This window comes from Capra hircus, chromosome 14, assembly GCF_001704415.2.
Source record: "Capra hircus breed San Clemente chromosome 14, ASM170441v1, whole genome shotgun sequence".
NCBI classification, from domain to species: Eukaryota; Metazoa; Chordata; class Mammalia; order Artiodactyla; family Bovidae; genus Capra; species Capra hircus.
In genome coordinates this window covers 62,897,705-62,918,599 of record NC_030821.1, presented here as the reverse complement: position 1 = coordinate 62,918,599, position 20,895 = coordinate 62,897,705, and the positions used below count along the sequence as shown (strand labels likewise).

The window sequence follows — 20,895 nt, the reverse complement described above, 5'->3', positions numbered from 1 at the left end:
CTGCCTTGCTCAGGACCAGACACATGCCGTGAGGGGATCCAGACCGTGCGGGTGTCTGGCTCAGGGCCCAGCGAGGTCCCAGCCTACAGGAGCATAAGGGCCAGCCAGGGACCGGGGACATCTGTGACCCCAGTCTAGCCTTGTGACTGCTGCCCAGCAGAGCCGTGTCCAGACAGTGGGTCTGTGTGCACAGCGTGGACACAATGAGCCCTGAGATGGCTCCTTCTGCAGCAGTAAATGTCTAGATTGGTCTGGGATGTGGACACTGTGAAGCCAGCTCACTGCAGTCCCCGTCTCCCACCTACAAGACAGACACAGCACCAAATGCTGTTTCCCCACTGTGGTTCACAGGGAGCTCTGACCTCCCTGGTAGCATGCTTAGGTAAAGCGGGGGAGAGAACTGAGGTCCAAGCAGGTGAAGAGGGGAAATGAAAGGATGAGACTGGACCATGTGGAGGCCTCCCGCTGGGCTCCTGTGGCCAAGACATCAAGGTCACAGCCCCTCGGTCACTCCCAGGGCTTCTGTGCTCATGAGGGGCCTCGCACAGGCGCAGTAGCAGGAAGGCGGCAGAGATGCTGCAGAAGGGGGCGGGAGGTTCCCACTCAGGGCTGGGAGGGCAATGGTGATGCTGTATGCCACTGTGTTGTCTACGAGGGCTTCCCCTGTGTGTATCCACGGGGGGCCCAGGTCCCCTGGATACACGCACTGAACTCTGACTTGGAAAGAAAAGTCTGAAAAATACCCTCTTATTAAAATGCCAGGTTTGGCAGCTATAGTTTTCAATAATAACTATCATTTATAAATGGAGATTTACTTATATCTATATTTGGGGGAAATTAACATGAAGAAGTTAAAAACAATCACACTACCAAACTCACACGTGCTAGTCATATGAATACATGTATTTGTGTATGTGAGTATAAAACGTGCCTCTGTTTTTAAAAGGTATGGTGTATTTTCTTTGACTCTTGCTTCTGTGATGTCACTCAGGTAGAGTGGTGGGTGTGACCACGCCTTTACATCTGAAGCTGGACCTTGTTAAGTGGAGGCCTGAGACCCAACACTCCTGGGTCCTGACCAGAAGTGGCACAGTTTGTTCTGGGAATGCAGTCATGGTTCTCATGGAGAGTCATCTGATTCTTTGCAATTTGTGAATATACATCCGCACCCTAAACTGACAGAGTCCAGGCGATCGTGGCCAATGCCCCCACACAGGTCTCACCCACACCCGTGTCTACTTCCTTCTAGGTAGACATAAAGCCTGAGAATCCACTGAGTGCAGAGTTGGGGTTGGGGGTGACAAGCTTGGCACCTCCCCAGTCCTACTGGCCTCGCCTCTGCCAGCAGAGCAGCACAAAGGGGACACGGAGGTGCTCGCCATTGGGCCTCTTGGCTAGGGCACTGCTGCACACACCCCACACACGTGGATCACATACACACAAGCACACACAAGCCTCCTGAGCTCTCTAGGATGCAAGCAGTCGAGAAGTCGAATGTGTGGGAGGTACAGCCTGCCTCCATTAAAAGGGAATAAGTGAATGAGTGGATTCCTACCAGGCCCTTCAGACTCCAGGCCCCTGAAGAGAGCAGGAGCCCGGGGCCCAGGAAAGGCACCCGGGTTACTGCAGGGCCCATGGGTGCCATCCCCAACACTCGGCCATGGGCCTCGATTCGTTCTGCTGTGTTCGTGAGAACTCCCCCAGCATCCTCCACGGTAACAAGTTCCAAATGGCTCTGACACAGACAGAGCTCTCCTCCCTGAGGGCGCAAGGTGAGGTGGACCTGCCATATTTAGTGTCTGTTTAAAGCCCCCTACCTTGGAACTCTCCAATCCATGAGCCTTACCCAACAGTCACTGAACCACGGGCTCACCACCTGTGAAACACAGGACTTCCATCTGAAGAGAACACACGCAGGGTCCCTGTCGTCCCCACCCAGGCTGGCTACCCTCTAGGAGTCACTTGAGAAGACTGCGATGACCTTCCCTCTGCGGGTCTCTCTGCATCCGACAGGAGCCCTGTCCCTGTGGCCTCTCCAGTCAGCGTGGCCTCTGCCCATCTTGAGGACAGCAGGTAACTGCTGATTCCCATCGCACTTGCACACGGTCAGGGACCCCTGTCCACAAGCCCTCCTCGAGACATCGGTCCCCACCACTTGCACACAGTCAGGGACACCTGTCCACAAGCCCTCCTCGAGACATTGGTCCCCACCACACAGCAGCCCCTTGGATGAAGGTTTGTTGGGGGGAGGGGCGGGGGGTCACCAAGTTGCTCTAAAGAGGTGCATGAGGCCAGGGATTCAAGCTAGAACCGCAGCCAGACCAGGGCTCCTTACAGATTCTGTGCACGGACATTCCGATTTACTCAAAACTCTGACATCTGGTGTAAAGTGAAGAGTGTAATAAGGGCCACTTCTCCCCCACCCCTAAGCCCAGGAGGGGCTGGCAAGCAGCTAGGAGGGCTGCATGGAGCCTCCAAATTCAGGCTGGATGCAGAGTGGGCCTGTGGCTGTGGGAACTCGTAGCTCTGCCGATGTGAGCGTCCTCTTTGCCAGCAACTGCAAGAGCTGTTCATGTCTGCCACCTGAGTTTTGAACCCTGAGGGCAGACATGCAAGCCCCTCACAGCTTCTGCACAGCTCTGACATGGACAGAGCTCTCTGTTCCATAAGGCTGTGAGGCAAGGCAAGTGTGTGAAATTAGGTGGGTGTGTAACGGAATGCAAGTGTGTAAGGTAAAGTGGGTGTGTAAGGTGAGATAGGTGTGTAAGGTAATACCAGTGTGTAAGGTGAGCTGGATGTGTAAAGTGAGATGGGTATGCAAGGTGAGATGGGTGTGCAAGGTAAGGTAGGCATGTAGGTGAGGTGGGTGTGTAAGGTGAGGTAGGTGTGTAAGGTGAGGTGGGTGTGTAAGGGAATGCCAGTGTGTAAATTGAGGTGGGAGTATAACGTAACAGGTGTGTAAGGTAACAGGTATGTGAGGTAAGGTGGGTGTGTAAGGTAAAGGGTGTGTAAGGTGATATGGATGTGTAAGGAGGTAGATGTGTAAGGTGAGATGGGTGTACAAGATAAGGTAGGCATGCAGGTGAGGTGGGTGTGTAAGGTGAGGTGGGTGTGTAAGGTGAGGTAGGTGTGTAAGGTATGGTGGGTGTGTAAAGGAATACAGGTGTGTAAGGTGAGGTGGATGTGTAAGGGAATGTCAGTCTAAGTTGAGGCGGGTGTGTAAGGTAACAGGTGTGTGAGGTAAGTGGGTGTGTGAGGTAAGGTGGATGTGTAAGGTGAGATGGACGTGTAAGGTAATGCCAGTGTGTAAAGTGAGGTGTGTATGCTCAGGTGGCAGTCTCTTTCAGGAGCATGCCTCACACCTCTTCACAAAGCCACCACCATTAAGTCAGGGCAGCTCTGAGAGGTTTCCATGCACTCAGACTCTAGAATACCCAGCAATTTAAAAACTGTATGTCTCAGATAGCTGTTCTACTAGGTCTAACTTGAAACCTTGAGACCATCCTATCACAGTGGAAGCCAGGGGACAGAGCCCCAGGCTCTGCTCCCCATCTCCTGCAGGACTGATGAGAAGAACCTCAGTTCCGAAAGGGAAAGGCGTGAGTCAGAGGAGGAAGCAGGGACCGAGCTGAGCCTCCAGAGTCTGACCTCTGTTGGTGCCCAGCACACGAGGAACAGGGAGAGGGGAGAAGCACACACCCAGGGACTGGACCTCCACTTACCCCATCCTCACAGGCAGCGAACCTCAGGAGCGAAGAGATGCTGTCTTGTAGCAGCTGCAAGAACCACCAAGGGGGCTGGGTCAGCACCCCACCCCACTCACCGGAAATACCCCTCCCGGGGACTGACGTGTGGCTCAAGGCCACCAGCTCCACCGCAGAGACTTGAGCCTTCCCTCCCCAGGAAGAGACCAGGAGAGGCAGCCCCTGCTTGGCCGCAGGTGAAGGGGCCCTGGAGGTGGACACGGAGGCACCAGCCCCTGGCGGCTCCTACCTTGACCCTGATTGTGCACCGGGGTCGCGAGGCGGAGTCCAGGAAGACCTGCAGGTGCCTCCTGAGGATGGGCGAGGTGACCACGCGGGAGCAGTCCCCACAGGAGAAGGTGCCCCTGCTGTTGGAGACAAGAGGGCAGAGAGTGGGAGCCTGGTGGGGACAGACATCCCCTGCACCCCGGTGTCTGTGTGTCACATTCAGAAACCCAGGTCTTGATACAGGCCCGAAGCAGCTTGGGCGCAGAGATCTGGCCACCTGTAGGGTGGCCGGAGGAGGGAGAGACCTGGCAGGGAGCTCACCCGGCTGAGCACCCGGCCAACAAGGGGCAGGGCCAGGGAGACCTGCTCTGGTCACCTTCGTCCCTGCTCCTTCCTGCCTCCCAGGAACCTAGCTCCACGCTCCTGCTGTCTCCAAGCCCTGCCCCGCGCTGTCTGGTCTGGGCCTGAGGCCACCACCCAGGAGGTGTCCAGCAGCAGGAAAGTGAGGGTGCCCTGGGTGCCTCTAACGGCCAGTGGGGCCAGAGGACTGGCTCGGAGGATGGGCCCAGGGTGTGTGGGGGGCAGGGGGCGGTAACGCTGGGCAGGAAGGGACGTCAGCTTGTGAAGGGTCGCCCGTGCGGTCACCAGCGTGCCACACATCTGTGTTTGCCCTGAGTTCTTTCTCTCCCATCTGACAACGGAGGAGCTGAGGAAGCCCGCTCTTTTCTCTTCTAGGACCAGAGGAGCCTCAGGGAGCAGCAGGAGCCCAGCGGTGACCTGGGGAGAAAACGCGCCCAGCCTCCTGCGGCAGCTTGGCCGCCCCATGTGCCCCCTGGCCCCAGGCCGCAGGGTTCCTGGTGGCTGCCCCCTACCTGTCTGCCAGGCTCCGTTCCAGTCTCTCGCTGCCACACAGATCACACACAGGCCACGAGCAGGCGGTGCTCTCGTCCACAGCGACCACAGTGCCTGGGATCAGGGAAGCAGAGCTGGGCTCAGAGGCAGCTCTGTCCCCCAGCCTCTCTGTGCCCCTCAGGTCACAGATGGTAACGGGAGGGGCCCAGGTTTGTTCCTCAATTTTGAGTTTATATAAATGCTCCTAAACTTATTATTATTACTTCCCTGGTGGCTCACACGGTAAAGCATCTGCCTACAATGTGGGAGACCCAGGTTCAATCCCTGGGTTGGGAAGATCTCCTGGAGGAGGAAATGGCAACCCACTCCAGTATTCTTGCCTGGAAAATCCCATGGACAGAGGAACCTGGTAGGCTATAGTCCATGGGGTTGCAAAGAGTTGGACACGACTGAACAACTTCACTTTCACTTTCAAACTTATTATAATTCCCATTTATTGCACTAAATTACAGCAAAGGACAAGTTTTAAAGGGTAAGCCTATTACCAGCTACCCGAGTATTTTCATCTTTGCCTTCTCCCAGCATGCGTGTTATGAGTACGTGACAAGCACGCATGCCTGCGCCGTCACGTCCTGCCCTGAGGCTCTGCATGGCTGAAGATTTACGTCAGGGTTCCCCTGACCACTCTCCAGACTGGACACTAGGCATCCAAACTGCTCTAGGACAAGGCAGCAGGCATCTGTCTACTTGGCCCCTTCCGTGAAGAGCCTTTCCCCCAGAATGGGCTCATGGAGTGGAGTCACTGTACCCAAAAGTGTGAGCCCAGAGATGGCAAAAACCCTTAGAGGTGCATCCCACAGAACCTCTGGCTCACACTGTTCACACTGGCCCACTGCCTGGATGTTTACAGGAAGTATCTGCCTCCTGGATGGTGGAATAGAATCCCACAGCTAGGTTTCCACTTTCTTGATAAGGAAAGATTCTTACTGGTTTGTTAGGATCTCCTCTTATGTGGTTTCTCTATTTCTCTTTACTCCAACATTTGTGATTTATTTATTCAACAAACAAACATGTATACAATGTTTTTTAGTGTAGGATATACATGTAGCACTGTGAACATAAGAATAAATGCCACAATCTACAAATGGACTCCACAGTCTGACTGGGAAAGCAGATAAACAAATGAGTAAAAATATCATGAAATATGGGAGACAGTATCCACAAAAGACACTCTGATAAAGGATTGCTATACAAAATATACAAATAACTGTTAAGACTCAATAATAAGAACTAGAATAACCTGATTAAAAAATGGGCCAAAAACTTTAACAGACACTTCGCCAGAGAAGATACACAGATGACAAAGAAGCACATGAAAAGATGTCCAGTGTCACGTCATGAGGGAAATGCAAACGAACACAGCAATGAGACACCCTGCACACCTATGAACACAGTAGTGAGACACCCTGCACACCTATGAACACAGCAGTGAGACACCGCTGCACACCTATGAACACAGTAGTGAGACACCCTGTACACCTATGAACGCAGCAGTGAGACACCCCTGAACACCTATGAACACAGTAGTAAGACACCCTGCACACCTATGAACACAGTAGTGAGACACCCTGCACACCTATGAACACAGTAATGAGACACCCCTGCACACCTATGAACACAGCAGTGAGACACCACTGCACACCTATGAACACAGTAGTGAGACACCCTGCACACCTATAAACACAGTAGTGAGACACCACTGCACACCTATGAACACAGAAGTGAGACACCCCTGCACACCTATGAACACAGTAGTGAGACACCCTGCACACCTATGAACACAGTAGTGAGACACCCTGCACACCTATGAACACAGTAATGAGACACCCCTGCACACCTATGAACACAGCAGTGAGACACCACTGCACACCTATGAACACAGTAGTGAGACACCCTGCACACCTATAACACAGTAGTGAGACACCACTGCACACCTATGAACACAGAAGTGAGACACCCTGCACACCTATGAACACAGAAGTGAGACACCCTGCACACCTATGAACACAGTAGTGAGACACCCTGCACACCTATGAACACAGTAATGAGACACCCCTGCACACCTATGAACACAGTAGTGAGACACCCTGCACACCTATAAACACAGTAGTGAGACACCCCTGAACACCTATGAACACAGAAGTGAGACACCCCTGCACACCTATGAACACAGTAGTAAGACACCCTGCACACCTATGAACACAGTAGTGAGACACCCTGCACACCTATGAACACAGTAGTGAGACACCCCTGCACACCTATGAACACAGCAGTGAGACACCACTGCACACCTATGAACACAGTAGTGAGACACCCTGCACACCTATAAACACAGTAGTGAGACACCACTGCACACCTATGAACACAGAAGTGAGACACCCCTGCACACCTATGAACACAGAAGTGAGACACCCCTGCACACCTATGAACACAGCAGTGAGACACCCCTGCACACCTATGAACACAGCAGTGAGACACCCCTGCACACCTATGAACACAGCAGTGAGACACCCCTGCACACCTAGGAACACAACGAGTCACCACTGCACACCTATGAACACAGTAATGAGACACCCCTGCACACCTATGAACACAGCAATGAGACACCACTGCACACCTATGAACACAGCAATGAGACACTGCTGCATACCTACAGAGACGGCTAAGTCCTGAGCATTGACGCACCAAATGGTTCTGAGGATGTGGAGCAACAGGAGCTTGCAGTCACTGCTGGTGGTAATAAAACATGGACGGCTACTGTGGACGGTTTGGCAATTTCTTAGGCAATTAAACACTATCCTATGGTACAAGAACCAATCACACTCCTTGGTATTTTCACAAAGGAGTTGAAAACACAGGTCACATAAACACTGGCATGTGGCTATTTACTCTTAATTACCAAAACATGGAAGCAACCAAGAAGTCCTTCAGTAGGTGAATGGATACATAAAGTGTGGCTTACCTAGAAAGTGCAATAGTGTTCAGTAATTTTTAACAAATGAGCTCTCCTGTCATGAAGAGACATGAAGGAACTTTAAATGCATATTACTAACTGAAAGAAGCCAATCTCAAAAGGCTACAGACTGTATGATTCCAACTATATGACACTGTAGCAAAAGCAAAACTATACAGATTGGAAAAGATCAGTGGTTCCCAGGTATTAGGGGGGAGAGAGGGCTGAAGAGGTGGAGCACAGACGTTTTAGGTCAGGAAAACCACTCGGTACAACACTGTAACGATGGCTGCATGTCATAAGTTTGTCTAAATCCACGCAATGTAGTCACCAAGAGTGACCCCGGCTATAGCTATGACTCTGGGTGATGACAATGTGTCGGTACAGGTTCATCAGTTACAACAAATGCACCATCTGGTGGGAATGCTGGCGGTGGGGGAGGTTGTGCATGTGTGGGGGTAGAAAGAATGTGCAAAATCTCTGAACCTTCTGCTCAATTTTGCTAAAACTGCTCTAAAAACTAGTGTCTTGAAAAAAAAAAAGTAGAATATAAAATACATGCTAAATTGAGAAATGGAAAAGACCCCTGAGAGGGGCATAAGAGAGGCCCTCTAGGCTGGCCTAAGTGTCAGGGGAGGCTTCCTGAAAGAATGGAGCTGAGGTGGGGCTGCTGGTAGGGAGGGGCACAGGTCCGCCCTTTGCCCTGAGGTGGGACTGGAGGCCAGAGGGGCAGAGAAAAAGGCAGGTGAGACAGCAGGCCGGCACCTTCCAAGTCTCCCTGGGATTCTAGACTTGATCTTGGAAGGGATGAGAAGCCAGGAAGGAATTTTAAACAGGAGACTGAGTTGGTCTAATTTTCTTAGAATGTGAAGCACTGTACATATCATCAAGATACACTGCAAATCTCAGACCATCCTTGTTGAAGAGTGGTGAAATGAGACATCTGAGAAAAAGTAAGATGTGAACTAAGTTTCCAGAGAAACAGGAGAGTCATCCTTCCCACTCTTGGAGCAAAGAATTTAATTTTCCACTAGAACAAACATTAGGAGAAAATTTATCTGCAGAGGATAAAATAATGAGAACTAAGTAGGCTTGGTTTATTAAAACGCATTCCTGCAATGCATCCTTGAATGACTTTTTGAAAATGAAAATAATACATCCTGATTTAAAAAAGACTGCCTAGCTAATTTCATTGTTCTTACAAATCTAATCAAGATTGAGTCAGTTAAGCCAGTAAAAGGCTGAAAGTTAAGCCAGTAAAAGCTCAAAGCACAGCCGGAAGGCGCGTCTTCACAGAGGGCAGAATCCAAGCTGAAGGGAGGGCTTCCAGCACAGAGACTCAATCACACAATTATGGTGTCTGCTAAATGAATTAAGAAAAAGAAGACTGCTACAAACCACAGTTCCTTTTATCTTAGGGTACCCGTGAGTGCTAACAATATTTACAATTACATGGGATTAAGCAATTTCCTTCCAATTACAGAACACAACTCGAGCTGAGGAAATATATTTTGTCTGGGGTCTTCATGCCACTGGCAACCCCCTTGTGGCAAGCAGGCGATGGCTGGATCTGGGTTTGATCCCTGGCTCCCAGTGTACATAAAAGTTATGTCCACACTATACTATGGCTTATTAAATGTGCAACAAATGCATACTGTCTAAAAAACCTTAATTAAAGAATACTTAATTGCTAAATTACACTAACCGTCATCTGAGCCTTCAGCAAGTTGAAATCTTTTTATAATAGTAGCATCAAAGATCACTGATCACAGATCACCATGACAAATATAACCATAATGAAAAAAATTGAAATACTGCATGAATTACCAAAATGTGACACCAAAACACGAAGTGTTACTGAAAAAGAGCTACTGAAAAAACAGCAGGGATAGATTTGCTTGATACACGGCTGCCACAAACCTTCAATTTGTAAAAACCATAGTATCTACCAAGCACTATAAAATGAAGTAAGCCTGTATTAAAGAAATTAAATCAATAATTCATAACTTTCCAAAACAAAGCACCAGGCCCAGAGGAGTTCACTGATCAATTCGAGCAAACATTTAAGAAAGAAATTATACCAATCCTGTGCAGTTCCCTCCAGAAGACAGTAGCAGAGGGAGTATTTCTCAACTCATCCCCTAACAACAACACGCACCTAATTCCAAACCCAGATAAAGACACTACCTGAAAGGACAACTACAGACCAGAATCTCTCATGAACAGAGCTGTAAAAGGCCTCAGCAAGATATTAGCCATCTAATCCAACTACATTAAAAAAAAGGATTATACCATGACCAAACGGGACTTATTCCAGGTTAATAAGCTGAGTCAATATTTTAAAAAATAAACTACTGTAATTTATCACAGGGCTTCCCTGGAGGCTCAGCACTAAAGAATATACACCAGTGCAGGAGACACGGGTTCAATCCTTGGGTCGGGAAGATCCCCTGAAGAAGGAAATGGAAACCCACTCCAGTATTCTTTCAAGGAAATTCCATGGACAGAGGAGCCTGGTGGGATACAGTCCATGGGGTCATAAAGAATCAGACATGACTTACTGACTAAATAACAACAACAACAGTCTATCATATCAACAGAATAAAGAAGAAAAATCATATGATCATATCAATGGATGTAGAAAAGCCACTTGACAAAATCCAATACCCAGTGATGATAAAAACTCTCATTAATCTAGGAATAGAGGAGGTTTTCTCACCTTGGTAAAGAACATTTATTAAAAGCCTACAGTTGGAATAAACCAATAAAGAAGTTCTGTGATTTAGGAAAGGATGACCCTAAAGGATTAATACAGAGGAGGCCTAGATGACAGCCACAGCAGAGCAACCAGTCAAGGAAGGTTCAGAGGGACAGAAGGCCCTAGGAGAGAAATTACACAGGAAAAGGATGGCTCCAAAGATCTGTCACCATTTTTGAGGATTTGGAAAATAATTAAGAGTGTAGAGCAGGCAGTGTAAGTAAAACAAAATTCAACACAAAACTCCATGAAAAGAATCATACAAGAAAGAAAATAGAGTATGTACTAGTTTCCTGTTCAGCGAAAAATATTTACATAATCATTATAATAAAAATACCATTTACTGTTTTTCATCTATGAGGATCAACCTGCAGACAAAGGGCAAAGCTTTACAGCTACAGAACGGAACATTATCGATCTTAATAATCAGAACTGACTGGAGGGGAAGTAAGAGACCAGTACATTATTTCCCTTTAATATATGGAATAAAGAGATATTATCTTTAGCTGAAAAAACAACAAACACTCAAAACCCTGACAGCTGACATCACTGATTAATGGTGGGAAAGGTGGTGCTTTCTCCTTGAGATCAGGAACTGGGCAAGGAGGTCTCTCTCATCACTTCTCTTCAATCTGGTGCTGGGAGTCCAGCTAAGATGAGAAGCCCAGAAAAAGAAATAAAATGGATAGAGAGTGGGAGTGAAGAAAAACTTGTCCTTGTTCACAAGTGACAGTTTCCTATATAGACTATCTCAAAGAATCAATAAGAAAAAATCTAGCGCTATAAAATGATTGCAGCTAGGTTGTAGGATACAAAGTTAAAATACAAAAGTCAATTGCTTTCCTATCCACTAACAATGAACAAGTGAAGTTTTAAATTAAAAACACACAATACCATTTATATTAGCTAAAATAAATTAAATACTTAGGTATAAGTGTAGTAAAATACATACAGATCTATATGAGAAAAACTATAACACTGCTGAAATACATCAAAGATCAAAATTATGAGAGAGGTATTCCATGTTCACGTACAGGAAGACTGAACACTGTTAAGATGTACATTTTTTCTAAGGTGCACTACAGATTCAACACGATTCTAATCAAAAGCACAGCAAGTCACTTTGTGGATACCATAAGCCAAGTTTCAAGCTTACACAGGAGGCAGAAAGGCCTAGAGTAGGCAAGACAATACTGGAGGAGAATGGAGCTGGAGGACACACAACAGAGCCACCGTCATCAAGACAGCATCCTACCCTCAAAAGAAAAAACCAAGGCAACAGACCAGAGAGCCCAGAAACACACCCACATGAACACAGTCAACTGATCTGACATTTCAACAGAGAAAAGACAGTGTTTCCAATAGTGTTACAACAACTGACAAACACCTGGGGAAAAAATGAATCTAGAAAAAGAGCTGACCTCTTTTACAAAATTTAACTCAAAATGGATTGTATACTTCAGTGTAAAAAGCAAAACCATAAAATTCCTAGAAGGAAACAGGAGAAAAATCTGGGTGACCTTAGTCTGGCAATGAGTTTTTAAATACAACACCAAAACCACAGTTCATGGGGAAAAATAAGTCTATGTCGGACTTCATTAAAATTAAAACTGGTCCACAAAAGACACTGTTAAGAGATGAGATGCCACAGATGGGAAAAGATATTTGCAAAACACCTATCTAGGACAGGACTGCTATCCAAAATACATGAAAAACTCAAAAAACTCAATAAGAAAGTGAACAACCCGAATAAAAATGGACCAAAGCCCCTGGCAGACACCTCAACACAGAAGATATACAGATGTCAAATAAACATAGGAATGATGCTCATAGAAAATGCTGTCAGAAAAACGCAAACTGAATCAGCAACCTGACACCAGCACACACCTGTGAGAATGACGGACGATCTACAACCTGAGAATACCCAGTGCTGGGAGGACAGAGCAGGGGGATGTCACCTGTCACAGCTCTGCTCCGGGAGTGCGAGGCAGCCTGTGTCAGCCCAGGGTCACTCCACGGGCACTGCTGGCCAGAGCCCCTCCACCAACACTGCCCCTCTCCAGACAGGTCACAGTGGACACCTGATGTCCCTCATCTTGGGCTGTACCTCCCAACAGTCCCTTTGGTCACCACATCTGGACATGGGATGTTCAGTCTCAGCCTCATGTCCTGCCCTCTGGAGGGTCACTTCCTACAGATGCCTCCCCATCACGCGTGGAGGGAGCACAGCTTATGCTGCTGCTGTTTGTGATTGTGGCCCACATGAAAACTATGTCAGACATCAGGAATACACCCAAAGAACAGGAAGTAGATGTCCACCCAAGGACCTTACGTGAAAATTCACAGAAGCATGAATTATAGGATCAAAAAAGTGTGCATCAACTGATGAATGGATAAATAAAACAGGGTCTGTCCATATGATGGACTATTCAGCCCCAGAAAGGAACAAAGCCTGAGAAACGCCTTGAAAATGTCCTGCTGAGTTCCAGCAGCCAGAAACCAAGGAGCACACAGTGTATGACTCATTCACATGAGTGTCCATGAGGCAGGAGGCAGAGGAGCGGGAGCCAGGGGCTGGGAGGGGACGGGACGTGAGTGCTGACAGACACGGGTTTCTCTCTGGAGCTAGTTAGTGGCGATGGCTGCACAACTGTATGAATACACTACAATGAGTTGCACACTTTAAAAAGGTGAGTTTCTGCTCAATGACACTGTGATTGAGAACCAGACTGCCACTGTTTTCAAAGCCAGTGAGACGACAAAAGCCAAAACATAAATGAGGAGGTGGTTGCACAACACTGTAAATGGACTGCCACCGAATCTCTCTTGAAATGGTTAAATTTCAAGTGAAATGGTTAAATTTCAAGTGAGTTTTGTAAATCTCACTGGAAATGACTATTTCTTTAAAATATGAGGTTCTTTAGGAAAGGCAAGTCTGTCTCACCACTGTCTGCATGCTCCTGGTCTGCATCTCTATGCTTCTTACTCCCTGGCTGCAGGTAAGAGTGGTCTGGCTCCAAACCCTTCTCAGGAAGCCAGCTCTTCAAGTACATTTTCTCATAAAATGCAGGAGGGGTTTGGGGGTGGGAACTGTCACCTGGAGTCGCGCCCTCCTCCTTCCACCGGCTCTGAGCCTGGATGACCTGCCCTGGGAGACACGAGGGGATGGGAGCCTGGAGAGCACAGGCCGTGGACAGGCTGTGCGGCTCTGCAGAGTCCGGCCTTCACGCCTGTCCACCGGCCCGCCCAGCCTCCAGACTCTCAGCCAGCCTCCCCTGTGCTCCTCCCAGCAGCCAACAGCCAGCCCCCATTTTACTCCAGAGTCGACCTGTGGTGCTGAAAACAGGGCTTCATCTAAGACAAAAACCTGACTGTTCCACTCCATTAGCACAGCTGGGACAGCAGAAGAGGACAGGGCCAGCTGGCTACCTTGGCCCCTCTCCTCCAGCACATGGAGCTTGCGCAGCTGTCCTGGGTTTCCCACGTGCCCTCCCACCTTTCTGAAAGGTCTGCACCAGCTATGCCTGGGCAGGGGTGGCAGTCTGGGCCCCATCCCTGCTGTCGCTGGCTCCAGCCCCCGAGCCCCAGTCAGCCTCCTGCCTGTGGCAGTGGGAGCACGGAACATCGGCTTCCCTGTCAGCCCACGTACTCCTCTGAGGTCAGTCCTGCCATCCTTGGAGCAGAGACGAGAGAGTGGGGGCAAGAAGAGACCCGGCTGAAGGCTGGAGCCATACTTCTTCAAGTCCACGAGCCTGAGGAACTACATCTCGGTGGGAACACCAGGGTAAAGGGAATGCACCGAAGGAAAACACAACGGACTCGTGCTCAGCCTCACAATCACACAGGGGACTTGGGCTCCAGCAACAGTGGGGTCACGGCCTTGGCTGTTCATAGAAAGCACACGGGGTTTGGGGGTCGAGTGGCCCTGGGTGGAGGACACAGGTCCTTGACGTACGTGTGGAATCTCTACTTTCTGGAAACTGACGACCACGGTGCTGTCACAGATCACTGTGCCCTGCGTGTCGGGTCTTCTGACCGAACCCTCCCTCACATCCGCCTCCGCCCTGAATCCCCCCACCTCCGACTGCCACCCCCTCCACACACACCTCTGTCACCTCCTCCCACTCCGGAGCTTATCCGCCCTGCCCCGTCAGCAGCCGGGGCAAGCCCTGCTCGCCCCCCGACCCCCACCTCATCCGATGGGCTCACCCTCCCCTCCCCCTCGGCTCAGGGCCCCTGTCTGTGCCCCACAGGGAGGGCCTGGGACAGGCACTCGGAGCCCCAGAGGCTGCCAACCTGGCTCTGCTTGTGTCTGAAAGGCCGGCATCTTTTCATTTTGTTCCTCATGTACCCTATGTCAGGTACTCAAACACTCACTGAATAAACAACGAACACAAAGTGAGTGGGATAGTTAAGAAAATACAAATCTCTCTTCCATCAAGATGGATACATACCTTGGATGCTGCAAATGGAGTTGACCCGAGTGCCAGGGCCCAGCTCATCCAGACGCAGGGGGCCTGACAGCTCCCCGGCACCCGTGGTCACACCCTCACGGGGTTTCAGAGGCAGGAGGACAGTTCGGCCAACACAGACAATCTGACCTGCCAACAGAGATGCTTTGGATTACTGCAGTTCCAGGTTTGAAACTAGCAAGTTCTCCTGCCAGGAGAGACGCATCCTTTGCCAGTCTCCTGGCAGTTAGGCGCAGAAGGGGTGGCCAGGGGCACTGGTGTGGGGCCCCTGTGTGTCCAGGGACACAGTCTGTGCAGAAAGGAAGCCAGAGCTGTAAACACACACAAACATGGGTTCACATTTGATGCAGAAAGACCAACTTCATGTCACGTAGCTTCAACATTGAAAATACACTGTCCAGGCAGGGTCCTACTGTGGTTCCTGGAAAGAGTGCTGACGGGTATAAGCACACAGTCAGGTCTCCGTACCTACAGGCTCCACATCTGCAGACTCCAGCCAGCTCAGATGCAGACAACCGTGGGTGGAAAACACTTAGGGAAAGTTCCAGAAAGCAAAATGTGGATTTGCTGCACATCAACCAGTATTTACACAGCCTGACATGGCACGAGGTACATGTTTTACAGGGTTTACATGGTAAGAACATATATGTAGTTCACATGCAAACACCACCTTTCTCTAGACGCAGACTTGGTGCTGCAGAGGGTGGACATAGAAGGATGGATATAAATGCTTGAGCTCTCTGTTTGTTTTACAAAGCGGTGCTCTAGGCAGCAGCTTTGTTACTTCTGTACCCATAAAGCGTGACCCCAACAGACCCTCCCCAGTAACCCCAGCATCACCCCTGCATGCCAGCACCACAGGGGGGGCTCTATTCTGTCTAGGCAGCTGTCAAAGGGGCCTGGTCTGCAGGGAACTCTGGGCCGGGGGACAGACCAGCGCTTTCAGTAAGAGGAAGGCATACCCTGGTCTTGGAGAGCGTCCCGGAAGAGGAAGCTCTGGGAGGTGGTCTCGCAGAGAGCATCCCGGACCTCCTGGTCCAGCAGGCATGAGGTGGCCACACGCACAGGAACAGTTCTGGGGAGGCCTGAGTCCTCGTCCAGTGTCTGCAGAGTAATGTCAGTCACCACCAGCCACATCTCCCTTGGCTCCAGAAACAAACTGTCTGCCTAGAATTCAAAGTCACGGACAAGGCTATTAACCTGGTAGCTCTTCTTAAATTCAAAATTATTTTTAAAGGTGATAATCTTAGATGATTATTATTAACACTAATATTTCTGATATCATTTCAATCAGTATTTCCACAGATGCAATGGCCTTTGCATATGTGGTCTTCAGCACGCCAGACATGGCCAAGCCCAGTAAGCTCCAGCCCTGTTGCTATTCTAAGGGCCAATGGCTGGGGGGAAGCCTGCCCCTCCCTGGCTCCTCTCTCGAAGTCCTCTGACCAAAGAGGAAGAAGCCACGCACTTCCTCCCAATCCCACGTCCACAGGGTGAGGATGTGAGTCATCACACTGGCTTCCACGAAGCACACACACTCTTCTCTCCTGCGAGATGTAAGTGTCCCAAGGATGAGGAAGTGTTATGAATGAAATGCTCATACCCCTGGCCCCACGGATGCACATGGTGAATCCTCCACTCCAGTGCAACAGTCATGGACGCAGGGCCTTTGGGAGGCGGCTAGGACACAACTACATCACAGTCTTCTGCCATCAGGACTCAGCAGATGCACATGGGGACAAGGATCTCACTGGAAATACCCCCGGGGTCAGCAGGACCAGGCTATGAGAAGCTGGTAGGCGTGAGGGTCAGGGTGCTGCTGGCATGGATGGTGTGGTCAGGCTGACGATCCCACATGGCTGGTGGACATGACTGGGCAAATACGGTGACCAGCAAGGTCAGCAGCTGTGAGCTGAGTGGAGGAGGTGGTTCACATGGTTGGGAGGTTGATTACATATAAGAAATTAGAGAAGTTTATACTGAGGAAAGTGAGAGCCAGGTTTCTCAGAGCTGGATGAGGGAGTTATTAATACGGAAGTGGGGAAATCTAGAGTCAGTGTTATGGCCTAGAGTTGGAAGTACTGGTATAAGATGATAAGTTTTAGGTAGAGACAGATGTAAAGAAAGAATAGACGTGGAGCGGTAGGTACATGTGCATGAGTACATACACATACTTCCTTGTTCCATCTGCTGAGATGGCCCAGCAGCAATGAGCCCACCAAGGACCCAGATCTTGGCTTCTAAATGCCATTCTTCACTAAAATCAACCAGGGCTCCTTAGCAGACAGCTGACTTCAGAGCAGAGGAAACACAAGATGAGTCTGAAGCATCTTATTATTGCAGAAAGTAAGGGAGCCCTTGAAGAGTGATGGGGATATGTCCAAAGGACACAGGAGCTGGCTTGAATCTGGGGAGATGTAAGCACTGGGATAAGTGACAGCTACAGATAACAACCCAATGAATAAAAATTCAATCTACTGGTTCAGGCTGAGATAAATGACTGAATGCATAAATAAATCAGGGAAATAAAAGTTCCTAAGTATAGCCAATGCCAACTAATAAATGTAGAAAAATGCTGGAATTAGAAAATTATCATTTAGCCACTATCAGAGTAATAATTCAAGCAAGATTCATATAGCTGTTACAATGAATGGGTAGAAGTTTTATAAGAAACAGGATAATAAAACAGTCTAAGCTATCTTCCTACAAAACATCTGTTACACAGTTATTAAGCAATAAGTATGGAATATTTGTTAGTTAACTTTAGAGTGGAGAAGCCGGGAAAACAGCATCTTAATCGACTGGTATCATATCACAGCACTGGGACAGCTCCACTGTGTGCCCCTGGTATGAACACAGTATTTTTACGTGGCATAGATCACAGATCTCTTTGTGACCCGGTAAATCTAAATGGAGGGGCATTCTGTTAAGAAATCAACCTCTTCCTCAAAAATGACAAGGTCATAAAAGATAAGAAAGATAAAGAAACGTTCCATCTGAAGGAGACAGAAGGGACAGGACCCCAAGGTCCCGCACATGGCCTTGCACTGGACAGAGAAGTTCATCTTAGCAAATGGTCAGTTTCTCAGGAAGGGCAAGGATTTCCACAGACCAGCTAAAGGTGGCAGTGCATCTAAACACTCCTTCCCCCTCCACCTCTGGTCCAGCTGCAGGGCTGTGGGCAGGAGCCAGTGAGTGACAGCCACAAGGCTGCTGCTCGCATCCTGAGAGCACACTCTGCTGGCTTCACACCCGGGACTTCATGAGAGGCCGCAGCCCCAACTGCACTGCTTACCACCATGTCAGTGTGGATCGCGCATAACTGGCATTCAACAATGCTTTTCTGTTTGGGTACTCCACCCATTTCTGAGGGAGATTATCCTTTGGTAAGCTGTACAACATGTGAAGAGAAAGAGAGATGGATCACCTGTGGTCTCCGGTAAATCACTCTGGCACAGAAACTGCAATGGGTACAGAGGCCGTCCGCCTGGAACGTATTGAAAACAGTGCGTAAGTCTCCCCAAGCCCACACACACAGCAAAGCGACAGAGGCCCGGTACACACAAAGGCACCACCTGCAGAATTTCTTTTAAGAAGCGGGGAGTCGGTGGCTGGTAAAGTTCTGCAACGGGGTCATCTTCAATTATATCAATCTGCCCCAAGTCTGGATGAGCGCTGAGTATGTAACAGAAGCTAGGAGGAGGCAGATGAGTTTTCTCCTGTTTAAAATGAAGACAAAAGTAGAACGTGAATGTGCTGCTTAAAGACTCAAATGCACTATTAACATAAATTGACTCTTCAACAGAGCCGTCTCTGCTCACAGATGCAGACTGACTCTCTGCAAGGGTCTTTACAGATGGGCTTGTTTCTCTCTGGACCCAGCGAGTTTCTGTGCTCCTGAATTTATCACCAATTCAAGACGTCATTCTAGAAATTCAATCTCCAGATGCACTGAAGACTCCATTCACAGACTTCTTCCCTGTGAGGCATCTAGAAATGGCATCTCCGACTGGGCTGCTGCTCCAGCTCCTGACAGAGCTACTGTGTCCTCCTGTGCTAGAAGTCAGAACCACACAAGCAAGGGGCCAGCTCTCAGCCTGGGGAGCCAAGGCCCGAAGCAGTAGCTGCCAGCCTGCTGGACAGGGTTCAGAGCAGGAAGGACAGATCCTCTTCCTCAATTTTGCTATCTGTGGGCAACTTGCTACCAAACACGACGTGAGGAAGAAGAGGGAGACTCCGAGCTGAGCTGAGCTAGTGGTTCGACCGATGTGCACAAATTCTGTGCACTGAGTCCCTGCTCTAACTGGTACTCAGTGGTGGTTCTACTACTGACTGGAAGGAGGCAGGGAAACCACCTGCTTCTTGTTGGGTGCGAGGCTGAGACCCTCAGTGTGCAGTGGCCCATGATAATGGGGGCGGAGAGAGGTCACCGTAAAGGAACCTCTGGAAGCACACATGTGACACGGTGGACTAGGTAACCAGGCTCTGGCCTACAAGTGAGGCAGCAGTGTGAACTCTGTCCTGGCTCACACTCACTGGATCCAGGCTTCTCAGGAGGTGCACTGTGTGTTGGGGGGAGCCTCAATGCCAGGCTAACCTCACAGGGTTTCTCAGGATGTCACTGTTGTGGTGGGGTGGTGCCTCAATGCCGAGCTTACCTCGAAGGTTGTGCCAGGGCCTGTTGCTTTCAGAGCTGCCCGTGGAGGCCACATGGTGTCAATCAAACTAAAAAGCTCAGCCATCCTGAAGAAAGAAGAGATGCTGATCAGTGAGCCGCTCAGATGCAGGCTGAACACCAAGAAGCCAACATTCAGAATACGCAATGAAGTCAGGGGTGCACAGACAGACAGACAGACCTTGCAACCTGGAATGTGTAAGCACAGGAAAGAGACTGTTCACTAAATTATCATGCATTTGATATGTCTGGAAAAAATTCTAATTCAAAAAGACACATGCACCCCAACTCTCATAGCAGCACTATTCACAATAGCCAGGACATGGAGGCAACCTAAATGTCCACCGACAGAGGAGTGGATACAGAAGACGTGGTGCATATACACGATGGAACACTGCTGCTGCTGCTGCTGAGTCGCTTCAGTCGTGTCTGACTCTGTGTGACCCCACAGACGGCAGCCCACCAGGCTCCCCTGTCCCTGGGATTCTCCAGGCAAGAACAATGGAGTGGGTTGCCATTGCCTTCTCCAACGCACAAACGTGAAAAGTGAAACTGAAGTCGCTCAGTCGTGTCTAACTCTTTGCGACCCCATGGACTGCAGCCTACCAGGTTTGTTCGTCCATGGGATTTTCCAGGCAAGAGTACTGGAGTGGGGTGCCATTACCTTCTCCGACAATGGAATACTACTCAACCACAAAAAAAGAATGAAATAATGCCATTTGCAGCAACGTGGATGGATCCAGAAATTATACTAAGTGAAGGAAGTCAGAAACAGAAAGACAAATATCATATGATATCACTTATATGTGGAATCTTAAGAAAATGATACAAATGAACGTATTTACAGAACAGAAACAGACTCACAGATGTAAGCAACAAACTGATGGTTACCAGACTGGAAAGGCAGTGGGGCTGGGATATATTAGGGCTTTGGGATTAACAGATACATAGCACTATATATAAAACAGATAAACAGTAAGAACCTACTGTATACGATACGAAAATACAAGCAATAAATTGTAATGATTGATAATGGAAAAGAAACTGAAAAAGAATATATATATATGCATGTATGTATAACTGAATCACTTTGCTATCCATCTGAAACCATGTAAATCAACTATACTTCAATAAAAAGATACACAAAATTATGA

General features: G+C 48.9%; 1 protein-coding gene across 2 annotated transcripts in view; it reads right to left on the bottom strand.

Annotated features, from left to right (window-relative positions):
- Nucleotides 1-20,895, bottom strand: part of SPIDR (scaffolding protein involved in DNA repair) — a 284,467-nt gene that overhangs the window by 1,271 nt on the left and 262,301 nt on the right. For both annotated transcript variants that reach the window (XM_018058527.1, XM_018058528.1), the window contains 8 exons: nucleotides 19,725-19,809; nucleotides 18,642-18,785; nucleotides 18,494-18,553; nucleotides 16,029-16,233; nucleotides 15,049-15,195; nucleotides 4,844-4,937; nucleotides 3,994-4,111; nucleotides 3,723-3,776 (listed from right to left, as the gene is read on the bottom strand). In XM_018058527.1, coding sequence (XP_017914016.1) covers nucleotides 3,723-3,776; nucleotides 3,994-4,111; nucleotides 4,844-4,937; nucleotides 15,049-15,195; nucleotides 16,029-16,233; nucleotides 18,494-18,553; nucleotides 18,642-18,785; nucleotides 19,725-19,809 — 907 coding nt within the window. The remainder of the gene's footprint in view (nucleotides 1-3,722; nucleotides 3,777-3,993; nucleotides 4,112-4,843; nucleotides 4,938-15,048; nucleotides 15,196-16,028; nucleotides 16,234-18,493; nucleotides 18,554-18,641; nucleotides 18,786-19,724; nucleotides 19,810-20,895) is intronic.